The following is a 13,614-nucleotide window of genomic DNA, read 5'->3' as shown; positions in this document are numbered from 1 at the left end:
GAAGTCTAAGGTGTTCCTGATTCTATTTGCAATTACCTTAGTAAATACTTTGTAGGCAACGGACAGTAAGCTGATCGGTCTATCATTTTTCAAGTCTTTGGCGTCCCTTTTCTTATGGATTAGGATTATGTTAGCGTTCTTCCAAGATTCCGGTACGCTCGATGTCATGAGGCATTGCGTATACAGGGTGGCCAGTTTTTCTAGAATAATCTGCCCACAATCCTTCAACAAATCTGCTGTTACCTGATCCTACCGAGCTGCCTTCCCCGTTTGCATAGCTCCCAAGGCTTTCTTTACTTCTTCCGGCGTTACTTGTTTGATTTCAAACTCCTCTAGACTATTCTCTCTTCCGTTATCATCGTGGGTGCCACTAGTACTGTATAAATCTCTATAGAACTCCTCAGCCACTTGAACGATCTCAGCCGTATTAGTAATGATATTGCCGGCTTTGTCTCTTAATGCATACATCTGATTCTTTCCTATTCCTAGTTTCTTCTTGACTGCTTTTAGGCTTCCTCCGTTCCTGAGAGCATGTTCAACTCTATCCATATTATACTTCTTTATGTCAGCTGTCTTACGGTTGTTGATTAACTTTTAAAGTTCTGCTAGTTCTATTCTAGCTGTAGGGTTAGAGGTTTTCATACATTGGCGTTTCTTGATCAGATCTTTCGTCTCCTGCGATAGCTTACTGGTATCCTGTCTAACGAACGAAGTTACTACCGACTTCTATTGCACATTCCTTATTGATGACCATAAGATTGTCGTTCATATCTTCAACACTAACGTCCTCTTTCTGAGTTAAGGCCGAATACCTGTTCTGTAGCTTGTCCCGGAATTCCTCTATTTTCCCTCTTACCGCTAACTGATTGGTCGGCTTCTTATGTACCAGTTGCTTCCGTTCCCTCTTCAAGTCCTGTCTAATTCGAGTTCTTACCATCCTATGGTCAATGCAGCGCACCTTGCCGAGCACGTCCACATCTTGTATGATGCCAGGGTTAGCGCAGAGTATAAAGTATTTCATTTCTAGTCTCGCCATTCTGGCTCCTCCACGTCCACTTTTGGCTATCCCGCTTGCGAAAGAAGGTATTTATTATCCGCATATTATTCTGTTCTGCAAATTCTACTAATAACTCTCCCCTGCTATTCCTAGAGCCTATGCCATATTCCCCCACTGACTTGTCTCCAGCCTACTTCTTGCCTACCCTGGTCGCCCATCAGCATAATGTATTTTGTTTTGACTTTACCCATCACCGATTCCACGTCTTCATAAAAGCTTTCGACTTCCTGGTCATCATGACTGGATGTCGGAGTGCAGACCTGTACGACCTTCAATTTGTACCTCTTATTAAGTTTCACAACAAGATTTGCCACTCTCTCGTTAATGCTGTAGAATTCCTGTATGTTACAAGCTATATCCTTATTAATCAGGAATCCGAGTCCTAGTTCTCGTCTCTCCGCTAAGCCCCGGTAGCACAGGATGTGCCCGCTATTCAGCACTGTATATGCTTCTTTCGTCCTCCTAACTTCACTGAGCGCTATTATATCCCATTTACTGCCCTCTAATTCCTCCAATAGCACTGCTAGACTCGCCTCACTAGATAACATTCTAGCGTTAAATGTTGCCAGGTTCAGATTGCAATGGCGGCCTGTCCGAAACCAGGGACTCTTAGCACCCTCTGCTGCGTCGCAGGTCTGACCGTGAGTTGCTTCGCAGTCTCGGTATATCTTGTATATCTGTTAACCCAAGGGAGAATCCAACGCTGGCCGTAAGGTGTTAAAGGCAAGGAACCATATAAATCAATGCCAACAAATTCAAAAGCTGCGTCCGAGCAAGGGAGAGGTTGTAGTGAACCGGCAGGAGGGGATGTCGAGCATTTGCGGTGCTGACATGACGCAAAAGAGGCAATGTATTTGGCCACCGTTGTGGATAGGCCAGGCCAGAAGCAGCGGGTCTTGTGCGGTTGTAAGTCTTGTGGAAGCCTAAGTGGCCAACCGATATGCCGTCGTGAAGTGCCTCTAATACTCGCAGGCGAAGGCGGCGAGGTAGAACTGGGACCCACCGGTGACCAGTTGGGTGGTAAACGTCGCGGTGTAGCACGCCACCTTGAAGGCGGAATTGTCGAAGTTCGCGTGGCAAGCGGCTGTTGGGTGGTTCGGCGAACCCGCTCAGGCAATCCATGAGAATTCGACAGTAGGAGTCGGCCCGCTGAAGCAAGACGAAATCAGAGCGTGATGAAAGCGTAACTTGGACCAGGGGCGTCATCGAGAGATGGTGTGAGGCAGGCGTGGCATCGGAACGACTTGGTGGGGAAGATGACGGCGCGTTACCGGGAGAGAGCGAGATTGGGCAGCGAGACAATGCGTCTGCATAATGATGACTTTTTCCAGACTTGTACGTTATTGTAAAGTCATATTCCTGCGAGCGGAGTATCCAACGTCCTAAGCACCCTGACATGTTTTTCATTGATAACAGCCAACACAGAGCATGATGGTCGGTCACGATGGGAAAGTGGTGACGGTAAAGGTATGGGCGAAATTCCTGAATCGACAAAACGATAGCCAGGCACTCTTGCTCTGTAAGGGTGTAGTTCCGCTCAGCTGGAGAAAGTGTTCGGCTGGCATATGTTATGACTTGCTCTTAGAGGCTGCATTACATTGCAGAAGTACTGCGCCAATACCTTGTGCGCTTGCGTCAGTATGGAGTATGGTGTATGGTGGGGGCTCGATCATCGAAGTGGCGAAGCACTGGCCCGGAAGTAAGATGTTGCTTAGGAGATTGAAAAGGCAACTCGCAGTCGTTAATCTATGTGAAAGAGGCACCGGCAATCACTAGCTTGTGTGGATGAGCTGCTATTGCAGCCAAGTTACGTATAAATCGACGAAAATATGACACCAAGCCGAGGAAGCTACGTAGATCATTTTGTTGCTGGGGGCGAGGAAACTGGAGAGCAGCACTAATCTTTTCGGGGTCTGGCTGGATTCCATCTTTTGAGACGACGTGGCCCAATAATTTTATTGTCTTGCTTGCAAATTTGAATTTTTTGTATTGATCTGGAGACCAGCATTTGCAAGGCACTGGAGAACTTTGTCTAATCGATGAAGATGTTGGCTGAAGTTAGACGAAAAGATGACAATATGGTCCAGATGACACAGGCAGGTCTTCCATTTTTTAGTCCACGAAGTACGTTGTCGATCATGTGCTCGATCTGGCGGGAGCCTTACAAAGGCCAGAAGGCATCACGTTAAATTCATAAAGTCCGTCTGTTGTAGCGAATGAGGTCTTTTTTTTTTGTCAGTCTCGTTCATCGGAATTTGCCAATATCTTGATCGAAGATGAAGGCTGGAGAAATACTCCGCCCCTTGTAGTGTGTCCAAAGCGTCGTCAATTCTAGGTATTGGATACACGCCCGTGCGTTTGATCTTAGTCAACGCTCGATAATCGACGCAAAAGCGAACGGAGCCATCTTTTTTTTCTTTACCAGAACCACGCGAGAAGCCTAGGGGCTAGATGAAGGTCGTATTATCTTCCGCACAAGCATGTCAGCAACCTGTTGTTAAATGACCTTTCGTTCGGACGTTGATACACGATAGTAGCGTCGTCGTATTATAGCGGAACCATCGCTTTCGATGCGGTGTGTAGCCGCAGAAGTCTGGCTCAACACAGGGGAACAGCTTTCGAAACAGGCTTTGTGCTTCGCCAAGACCACCAGTAAGGCTTCGGACTGCGTGGCTGTTAGGTCAGAATCAAGAACGGCTGGCGGAGGGAAATAATCATCCAAACCTGAGGTTGGTGCTGGCGATGAAGAAGGGCAAAGCGTGACTAGAGAGATAGGTTGAGTGTCGGCGAGGGTTGCCACAGTCATCCCTTTCGGCAGCGTCACAGGATCTGTGGTCGTGTTGCAAACAGACAGAAGGGCGCGGCCACGTGAAAACCGGACGAGACAGGTGGCAATGAGAATTCCGTGAGAAGTACAGCGGGAAGAAGGGGCGACGAGGGCGTCTCTGATCTGACTGGATGTTACGGCTACAACGTCTTCGTGACCAGGACGCAGGACGTAGTCTGCAGCAATGGCCAAGTTCACGCATGAAAGGGAAGAGTCCGTAACAGATGCAAGCGCTGTATCCGTGTTATGGAGAACTTCCTCTCTACATGAAATGACGGCTGAAGCAGAATGTAGGAAGTCCCAACCCAGTATAAGTTCATGGATACACGTTGGAAGGATGATACACTCAATGTGGTGGCGTATGCCGTCGATGAGAACACGAGCAGTACACTGCCCGTCGGGGTGAATGAATGCACTATTAGCACCACGCAAAATAGGTCCAAGATAAGGCGTTTTTACTTTCCGGAGCCGGGAACACAGATCACTACGAAGAACAGAAACGGCGGCACCGGTATCGATGAGAGCTGGCGCGGGAACACCTACGACAGTTACAGAAAGCATGTTGGCCGGGCGAAAAGAAGGAATTTTTGAAGACCGATGAGAAGCAGTTTCCCCTCCAAAAACTGCAGCACTTAGTTTTCCGAGTGTTGGTCGACAAGATGGGAAGTGGGGCGAAGCGGTGATGTAGAGCGCCGGTCAGCGATGGAGAACGACGTCTGGCCGAACGGGAACTATGAGGCAGATTGCGAGCAGATGGAGGAGACGGAGAACGCTGTTGCGGGAATGAGTACGATCCGGGATAGTAGGCGTCTGGTCGGCGAGTGCGGTCTCGCTCGTGATCAGCATAGTCTCGTCTTTCATCCTGCTGGCGACGGCGGCAGAAGCGAGATATACGGCCGCGTATACCACAGTAAAAACAAACTGGACGAGGTGGACGCCACTGAGGGTAGGATGACGCAGCAAGTGCTCTGGTTCCCATCGAAGCCAAATGGTCATAGGAAACGTCAGTAGTCACGGAGGTCACGGCAGGTGTGGGTAGCGAAGCAACATCCGCATAGGTAGGTGTGGGGCGCGCTGCCGGAGCAAGATGCGTCGTTGGCGTAGTCATGACTGTTAACTCTTGCTTTACGACCTCGCGCAAGTCGAAGGTGAGGCTTCGGGCACAGGCAGTAGGTGAACGCCTCAGGTCTTGTATTTGAAGCTCTTCGCGGATGATCGTGCCGATAAAAGCATGTAGATCTGAAGAATGGGGAGCCTGAGGATCGCTGCTGTCATTTCGAAGTCGAAGAGACTGTAGCTCGTCTAGGCGCTGACATGTGGAAGGGATGTCTTGGGCAGAAGCCGGATTTTGCATGATTAAGGCGTTGAACACGACAGACCCAACGCCTTTTAATATGTGTCGAACGCATTCGGCTTCCGTCACGATAGGATTCGCACGGCGGCACAGAGCCAAGACATCCTCTATGCATGAGGTGTCAGACTCTTGTGGAAGTTGGAGGCGTGTGCCCAGCTTCTCTTTGGCGACTTCTGCACGGCCAGACGGGGAAGCGAAGATTTGCCGCAGCTTGGAGGTAAACGTGGACCAATCCGCGATGTCGGATTCGTGGTTGAAATACCACGTCTTTGCAACAGCGGTCAAGTAGAATGCGACGTGCCTCAATTTCTGGGTGTCGTTCCACTTATTGCAAGAACTCACGTGGTCGTAGTGGTCGATCCAATCGTCGGCGTCATCACCGCGGAGTCCTGCAACGCAGGGAGACCGCGTTAAGGACTCGTCACAGTCCAAGAGGGCACCGCAGGCGGGGTCGTCTGTGTGGTAGGGTTAGAGGCGCCTGAAGAGCCGGGGTTGGAAGTGTACATCGTTGTAGGGGTAGCCGGGCGCAGGCGGCGACCGGAACGTAGCTCCATGGAGAACGGGAACGCGAGAGTGCGTCGGGGACTTGACGTACATCCACCACATTATAGGTCCGAGACTGAGCAAGCTGTCCAGCGCTTCTTTATTCCAAAAAAGGCAACGCCCCAGCTCATGCACGAAGAAGAGCAGGGAAGATGATGATGGCTATCTACAACTGAAAACGATGAAGTACTTAGTGCTTACACTCTATATATATATATATATATATATATATATATATATATATATATATATATATATATATATATATATATATATATATATATATACATATATATATATATATATATATATATATATATATATATATATATATATATATATATATATATATATATATATATATATATATATATATATAGTGTAGGGGACGATTGGAACGGTATAGCGGCTTGTCCTCTATCCCTTTCATGACATGGAGTGTTTTGTCGGACTCCGACGTCGTCGCTTAGACTTTCTTACACAAGTCCAGATCTTTCTCAATGTAGCTGGTAAATGATTCACCCGATTGTAGTGCACGTCCTCGCAAACGCGATGCTGCACGCAGCCGGCACACAGCCGGGCTACCAAACGCAGCCACTAATGAGGTCTTGAACGAGGACCATGTCAGAAAATCGGACTCATGGTTGTACCAGAGTGTGGCCACACCTGCAATATAGAAGAGCACGTAGCTCAGTTTTGCGTGGTCGTCCCAGTTGTTGTAGGCGTTTACCCTCTGATAAGTCGGCAGCCAGTCCTCCACGTCGGTGTCATGCGCGCCGCTGAAAATGGCAGGGTCCCTGTGGCGAAGGACACCAGAGCACATGACGAACGGAGGAGGCACTTGCTGAGATGGAGTACGAGGGTTTGCTGGGAAGCGTCTTCTGGCATGGGTGAGCATAAGGTGCGGAATCGAAGTTCTAGAATGAATGTTGTAAGCCGAAGCACCCTAAACCACTTGTAAAGGCGGTTATTACTCACCGGCCTTTGGGGCCGACCGCTAGAGCAGGGCACGGACTGCAAGCACGAGCAGTGTTTTCCGAGCAAGAGCACTTAAGAGAACGACCCACTAGAGAGTGCTGGAGAAGACAGCCCACTATGCCGTTCCGATCCTCCTTTACAATATATATATATATATATATATATATATATATATATATATATATATATATATATATATATATATATATATATATATATATAGCACTTTTCATATGATTGGAGTACAGGACGGCGTCATCGGTGACCAACACGTTGCAGTGACTGGAGCCGCATCTACGTTAAGCTTTCTTTGCCTGCAGTTTCGCAACAGTTCGCTTCAATCATATTTAATTGTCATCCAAAATCAATCACTGGAAACGCATTTCAGGCTATAGGCAAAAATTGAAAGCTTTTGGTCTGTAGAGAAGTTCCCTTTCTCATTGGTAATGTGTTCGGCATCATGAGTGGCTGCAATTTGCTCCTACAAACAATTTTAGTGTAAGGGCTTTTCGTGGGCCCTCTTTCCCGCAACTGTTGAATGTACAGTGTTACTGTCAATGATTTACAACACCGTAGCCCCCTCCTCGCTGTAGTGTTTAGCTAAGCCAAAATTAAATTAAAAGTCGAACATCACATCAGTACAAAGATGGCTAACATCCGCTCTAGATTTCGATGACGGGTATTTTTACGTGCTACCGAAAACACAACAAGCAGCTGTTATTTTCTATGCAGTGGCACCTTCGAACCAAATTCTGCATCTGATTCCACGTTATCCTTTGCAGACTCGTCCTTCCAGGATTTTGTGGATCACCCGTGCATGGCGGAGATCAAGCAGCGGTCCGTCTTCATTCACGTAGACGTTCCGGGCCAAGAGGACAACGCCACTGAACTCCCCAGCGAGTGGGTGAAACGTTTGTGCTTCATCACCACCACAGTAGCAAAGCCCATACAATAGAGGTCGTCATTATCATTAATGTCGCCAGATGGGACGGAATGTGTCAGGTAACTACAGCAGAAACTGGCAAACTAGGTGCAGCGAATGCAGGATATCCATGTGTCTGTCTGACCGCCCAACAGCACAAACCAATCTAGAAGACGTCTACACAGGGGCTTGGACAAGTCAAAAGGTTCTTTGCAATCCATCTTCCACTAGCTGAACTGTAGGCCCAGAACTCTAGAAGCGTTTCTGGATCAAAGATAATGCTCCGTCCGTATTCGCCTTGGGTATGTTTTGACGAGCTGTTCGTTAGACTATGTCTAGAAGTTACGTATGAAGGCTTATTTTGCTTGCCCGAGAAAATTTGCAATCTTCACATAAAAAAAGGTTAACTCACGCATTTGGTAATCGTGTACTAATGCAGATCGGTGGTACATACCATGCTTTTCTGGAACCGGTGTCATTATTTAGGATTTCTAGGAAATGTACATGTACTGAAGGCGACTGGCTTTAACTTCGTAATTAAAGAACACCAAAAGCTGCTAGTCTATAAACAGTTCAGTATTACGTGCTAAACGCATGCTTTTGCAAAGACATATATTAATAAAGGCAGCTGCATAGATTCCACAGTTTGTAATAAAATTTCTCAAGGTATAACGTTGACAGCCTGTACATGAATGCAAACATCTGCACATATGGCGGCCATGTCATTTCTAAGCCAAAATGCAATTCTTCAGAAATGAATTGTCTCCCAAAACCATTCTTACACTTTGCAAGTAAGTAGCACTTTAGATATTTGGGTATACTGCCAAAAAAAGAAAAATTCATGCAGCGCACAAGGGTGTTGAATGAGGCACATTGAAAGGAGACCTTGTAAGCACACTCTATAGTGCCTCTTCCATAGCCAGCATTTCATGACAATGTTTGAGGCAGAAAAATGAGAAATTTTATTTTTGCAAGTTATGTACATGTGCTTGCCTTGCATTGATTGTGCCTATATATATATATATATATATATATATATATATATATATATATATATGGGTAATGAATGGCTTGTCATATTTTCCATTGATTGACTAGAATGCATGTATTATGAATGGCATCTCTCGAAAACCTGACCCCGTATCCTAACAGAGCTAAGGTATAGGGCTAAGGAAAGGAGGAAGAAGCAAGGCATGTCAGCTGCTGGCAGGCCTAGTGGCATTTGAAAAATATGCGCCTTTCAAAAAAAAATGGGGGGGAGGGCGCAGAAAAACCACTCATTTAGAGTAAAACCAGTAGAAAAGAGCTGAATGCTTAGCATAAACATGATTAAGAAATAACACCTATATTTAAGACGATAGCGAAGACACTATGTAAAAAGATAGTATGCCCCATTGACAGCTGTCAAAGGTATATACCTGTATTGTTTCTCTAATTTTCACTTTCAACCATTATAGTACTGAATCCATGCTAGTTCGACATGCCGGTTATGAAATTACAGTATTTTAGGACCTCAGTTAGTACTTATGATGCACAGTCGCTTGTCTTACGCCTGGCGTTTCAGTGGCTGCCCTTGCAAAACTGAACAGTAGCATAAAAAACAAATACGACACAAACAAACATCATCATTCAGGGTAATGTGGAAGCTTGGGCGAGTTCGCGATTCAATGTCGACATGTTTGCACCGCGCAAAAAACGAGGACTGAAGGAAGAACACAACACCGGCGCTGTGTTGTGTTCTTCCTTCAGTCCTCGTCTTTTGCGCTGTGCAAACATGTCGATATCATACAGGGACCAAAAATACAAGAGAAGTGCCGACATAAAGAAATGCAGGCATAACCATAGTGCCAGAAGACCTGCATTATTCACTTTGTAATTTAAAATGCCTAGTTTCATGTTCACCCAAAGCGTCCCCCATGTTCTTTTGCTGCCTGAAAGCAAACAGTTATTATAGCTTTCCCTTACTTCGCATCTTGTAAGCAAGCAACCCTGAACACCGATTACAACTGCAATAACTGCATGTCATACTTTACTTGGTCTACCCAAAATTTATTGCGTCTAAAGTAGAATCCATCAGAATATATCATCATCATCATCAGCAGCAGCAGCAGCAGCAGCAGCAGCAGCCTGTTTTATGTCCACTGCAGGACAAAAGCCTCTCCCTGTGATCTCCAATTACCCCTGTACTGCGCCAATCGATTCCAGCGAGCGCCTGCGAATTTCTTAATTTCATCACCCCACCTAGTCTTCTGCCGTCCTCGACTGCGCTTGCCTCCTCTTGGCACCCATTCTGTAACCCTAACGGTCCACCGGTTATCTGGCCTACGCATTACATGACCTGCCCAGCTTCATTTCTTTCTCTTAATGTCAATTAGAATATCAGCAATCCCTGTTTGCTTTCTGATCCACACCGCTCTCTTCCTGTCTCTTAACGTTCTGCCTAGCATTCTTCGTTCCATCGCTCTTTGCGCGGACCTTAACTTGTTTTCGAGCTTCTTTGTCAGTCTGCAAGTTTCTGCCTCATATGTCAGCACCGGTAGAATGCATTGATTGTGCACCTTTCTTTTTAATCATAATGCTACGTTTCCAGTCAGGATCAGACAATGTCTGCTGAATGCGCTCCAACCCGTTTTTATTCTTTAAATTTCCTTCTCATGTTCAGGGTCCCCTGTGAGTAATTGACCTAGTCGAACGTACTCCTTCGCAGATTCTAGAGGCTGACTGGCGGCCCCGCTATTGATCATTATCTTTGCCTTCTGCATATCAATCTTCAACCCCACTCTTATACTCTCTCTGTTAAGGGCCTGAATCATTTGTTCTAACTCATTTCCAGTGTTGCTCAGCAGGACCATATCATCTGCAAATCTAAGGTGGCTGAGATATTCTCCGTTGATCCTTACTCTAAGCCTTCCCACTTTAATAGCTTGAATACTTCTTCCAAGCACGCAGTGAATAGCATTGGAGAGATTGTGTCTACTTGTTTGACTCGTCTCTTTATAGGTATCTTCCTACTTTTCTTGTGGAGAATTAAGGTAGCTGTGGAATCTCTGCAGATACTTTCCAAAATATTTACGTAAGTGTCCTGTACGCCTTGCTTACGTAATGCCTCTATGACTGCTGGTATCTCGACTGAATCAAAGGCCTTTTCGTAATCTATGAAAGCCATATAGAGAGCCTGACTGTACTGTGCGGATTTCTCGATTACCTGATTAATGACGTGGATGTGATCCATCGTAGAGTACCCCTTCCTGAAGCCAGCCTGTTCCCTTGGCTGACTAAAGTCCACTGTTGCCCTTATTCTGTTGTAGATTATTTTGCTGAATATTTTGGCCCCTATCATCTTTCGATTCTTTAACGTCTCCATTTTTGGGGATTAGTACAATGTTTGCATTCTTCCAGTTTTCTGGGACCATGCAGTCAATAGACACTTCGTATAAGAGCCGCGAATTTTCCTAGCACTATGTCTCCTCCATATTTGATTAACTCGACTGTGAACTTCAAGCTTGTTCTTTCTGGAAGGTCTGAGGATCATTACCTGGTCACCAGCGTTAAACATTCGAAGCCGTGGTAATAGAGCTTGGCGTTCTTTTGTGCCACGCCCATGCTCTCTTCGACTAGTCCTTGTGTTGCACTTAGCCTTTCCAGCAGATTAGTACGTACTCTACCACGGTTTGACTCTCTTCTTTCCTCCCACATCTCTTTCAATATTCTCGGTGGGGAACAGAGTGTCCTCCCGTACATTAGTTCTGCTGGAGAGAACCCCATAGCCTCATGAAGCTTCAGTAGCCTCATGTAACCTCATGAGGAATCGTTCGCAAAGCAAACTAAGTGGCCGCAAGCCAATTCTCCCCTTCCTCCTCCTGCTCGTAGCAGAGCTCCCGCAAAACTCGCTTAAGCACTGAATGCCATCTGTCTACACTATTTGACTACAGATGATAGACGGAACTGTGTATTAACTTTATCTCGCACTTTTGTGAGAATTTGGGAGTGAGTGAGCTGGTGAACACTGGCCCTTGATCGGCCTGAATTTCGGCTGTAAACCCGACTCGGGCTAATACTGTCAAAAGCGCGTCTGCTACCTCGGTGGAGCTGAATTCTTTCAAAGGGATTGCCTCTAGAAAATTTGTAGCCGGACACAGCATGATAAACAGGTACCTGTAACCTGACTTTGACTTTGGTAGACACCCTACCGTGCCTATCACAAGTTGTTTGAAAGCATCTGATATTAACTTCTGGTTTACCCGAGCGCCGGGAGGCGCCGCATGGTCTCGCAAAGTTTTCTACGTCTTTAAAACAGCCAGTCTAGTAGTATTCCATAAGCAATCTTTCTTTCGATTTGTTTATGCCTATGTAGCCGGACCTCCTGTTTCCGTGACAGAGACCCAAAAGGTCCTCCTCCCTGTACTTAGTAGGTACGACTAACTGATCCATAATCCTGCCCTTTTGGTCTTTGTAGTGCCGATATATCAAGCCTCCTTTTTCTTGCAACGCCACGTTGCGCCTAGCAATGCCTTCTTTAGCTGTTACCTGTAATTTACCGAGGCTGACGTCATTCTTTTGCTCGGCTGCCAGTGACTCTCTGTCCACGCGTAAGAACCAGTCAATATTCTTTGAGGCCGGTGATAGTAATGGCCCTGTCTCGCTTGCGAGTGTGTTAGCTGGCTCTCCCTACAGGTATGAACTTTGACACATGCCTTCTGATATGCGCTCGTTGAGCTGGTCAGCTGGCCGGATTTTCTCAACCGCTTTTTCATCCCTGGAGCTTAGCTTGGTTTCTTTTGCCGAGGCTACCCCTTTTGCTACTTCTGCTGGAGCGGCTTTTGCATTTTCAGATGAAAGCGATGCAATTTGACGAGCTTGGGATCGCGTCAATGCTTGTACCACACCGTCTCCAAGTTTCAGCCTGTTTTCAAGCAGTGACTTATCCGGCCGATTCGAAAAAATGTAAGGGTGCTACAGCGACAAGGATTCGGAAACTGCAGTCACGCGGTCACGAGTTCCCCGAACGGCCCACTAATTTTGACTTTGACCATCGGCACACGCACACTAGGTTCCTCCACAACCTGTTTAATTCATGCTACTTCTCCAGTAAAATCATTTATTTTCACATAAGATGGATGGACAGTGCCTGTGGTGGCAGCACTGTCTCGTACCACCTGACATAGTTTTCAATTATTACGCAGGTCATGCAGATATGGGCTTGAAAGTTCCATGTTCTCATGTCTTTTGTCCACGTAGGAGAAAGCTACCCTAGGCTTCCCGCAGTTCGCAACGATATGTCCGAGCTTGTGGCACTTATAGCTGCGGATTGGTCTAAAAGGTTCGAATTCCTTTTCCTGCTCTTTTTGTACGGTTTCGCCATTTGACTAATCCTCGCTCTTTTCTCACGGCCTTTTCTCCGCGTCTACATGCTCCGGTCGTTTCGTCTGGGCTCTCCTTTTGAGCGGAAGTTGTTTCCGTGGTCCATATCGACCGTCCCACTTTCCGTACTCGGCGTTCGGCTTTCTACGCGTTGCGTACTCTTCGGCCAATTCGACTGCTTTTTCCACCCACATCTTCACAGATTGTCGGATGATTTTGTAAAACTGTTTTAGACACATGCATTCAATAATCACGTCTCTGATCTCCCATGCTTCCGCAATTTTTAACCACTCGACTAGGCTTGCCTTTAAGCCATATGCAAACTCCGGATATTCCTCGCTATATTACTTGCCCGTGCTTTGAAACCTTTGTCGAAACGCTTCGGCTGAAAGGCGGTAATTCTTCAAAAGGCTAGTCTTAACCTTAGCATAATCATATGCATATTGCGCACTGAGTCCGGTGATTACTTCAGCAGCCTCACCCGCCAACTGGACCGCAACCGCTGGGGCCTTGTACTCGGAGCGAAGTTCATCTTCTCGCAAGTGCTTTCAAAATTTCCTCGGAACGAACCT

General features: G+C 46.4%; 1 protein-coding gene across 6 annotated transcripts in view; it reads left to right on the top strand.

The window, feature by feature from the left end:
• Positions 1-13,614, top strand: part of LOC126545894 (uncharacterized protein ZK1073.1) — a 362,662-nt gene that overhangs the window by 243,428 nt on the left and 105,620 nt on the right. For all 6 annotated transcript variants that reach the window (XM_050193938.3, XM_050193937.3, XM_050193935.3 and 3 more), the window contains one exon: positions 7,542-7,659. In XM_050193938.3, coding sequence (XP_050049895.2) covers positions 7,542-7,659 — 118 coding nt within the window. The remainder of the gene's footprint in view (positions 1-7,541; positions 7,660-13,614) is intronic.

Source organism: Dermacentor andersoni, chromosome 1 (assembly GCF_023375885.2).
Source record: "Dermacentor andersoni chromosome 1, qqDerAnde1_hic_scaffold, whole genome shotgun sequence".
Taxonomy (NCBI): domain Eukaryota; kingdom Metazoa; phylum Arthropoda; class Arachnida; order Ixodida; family Ixodidae; genus Dermacentor; species Dermacentor andersoni.
The sequence above is the reverse complement of the archived record's forward strand: the minus strand, read 5'-3'. Positions and strand labels throughout refer to the sequence as shown.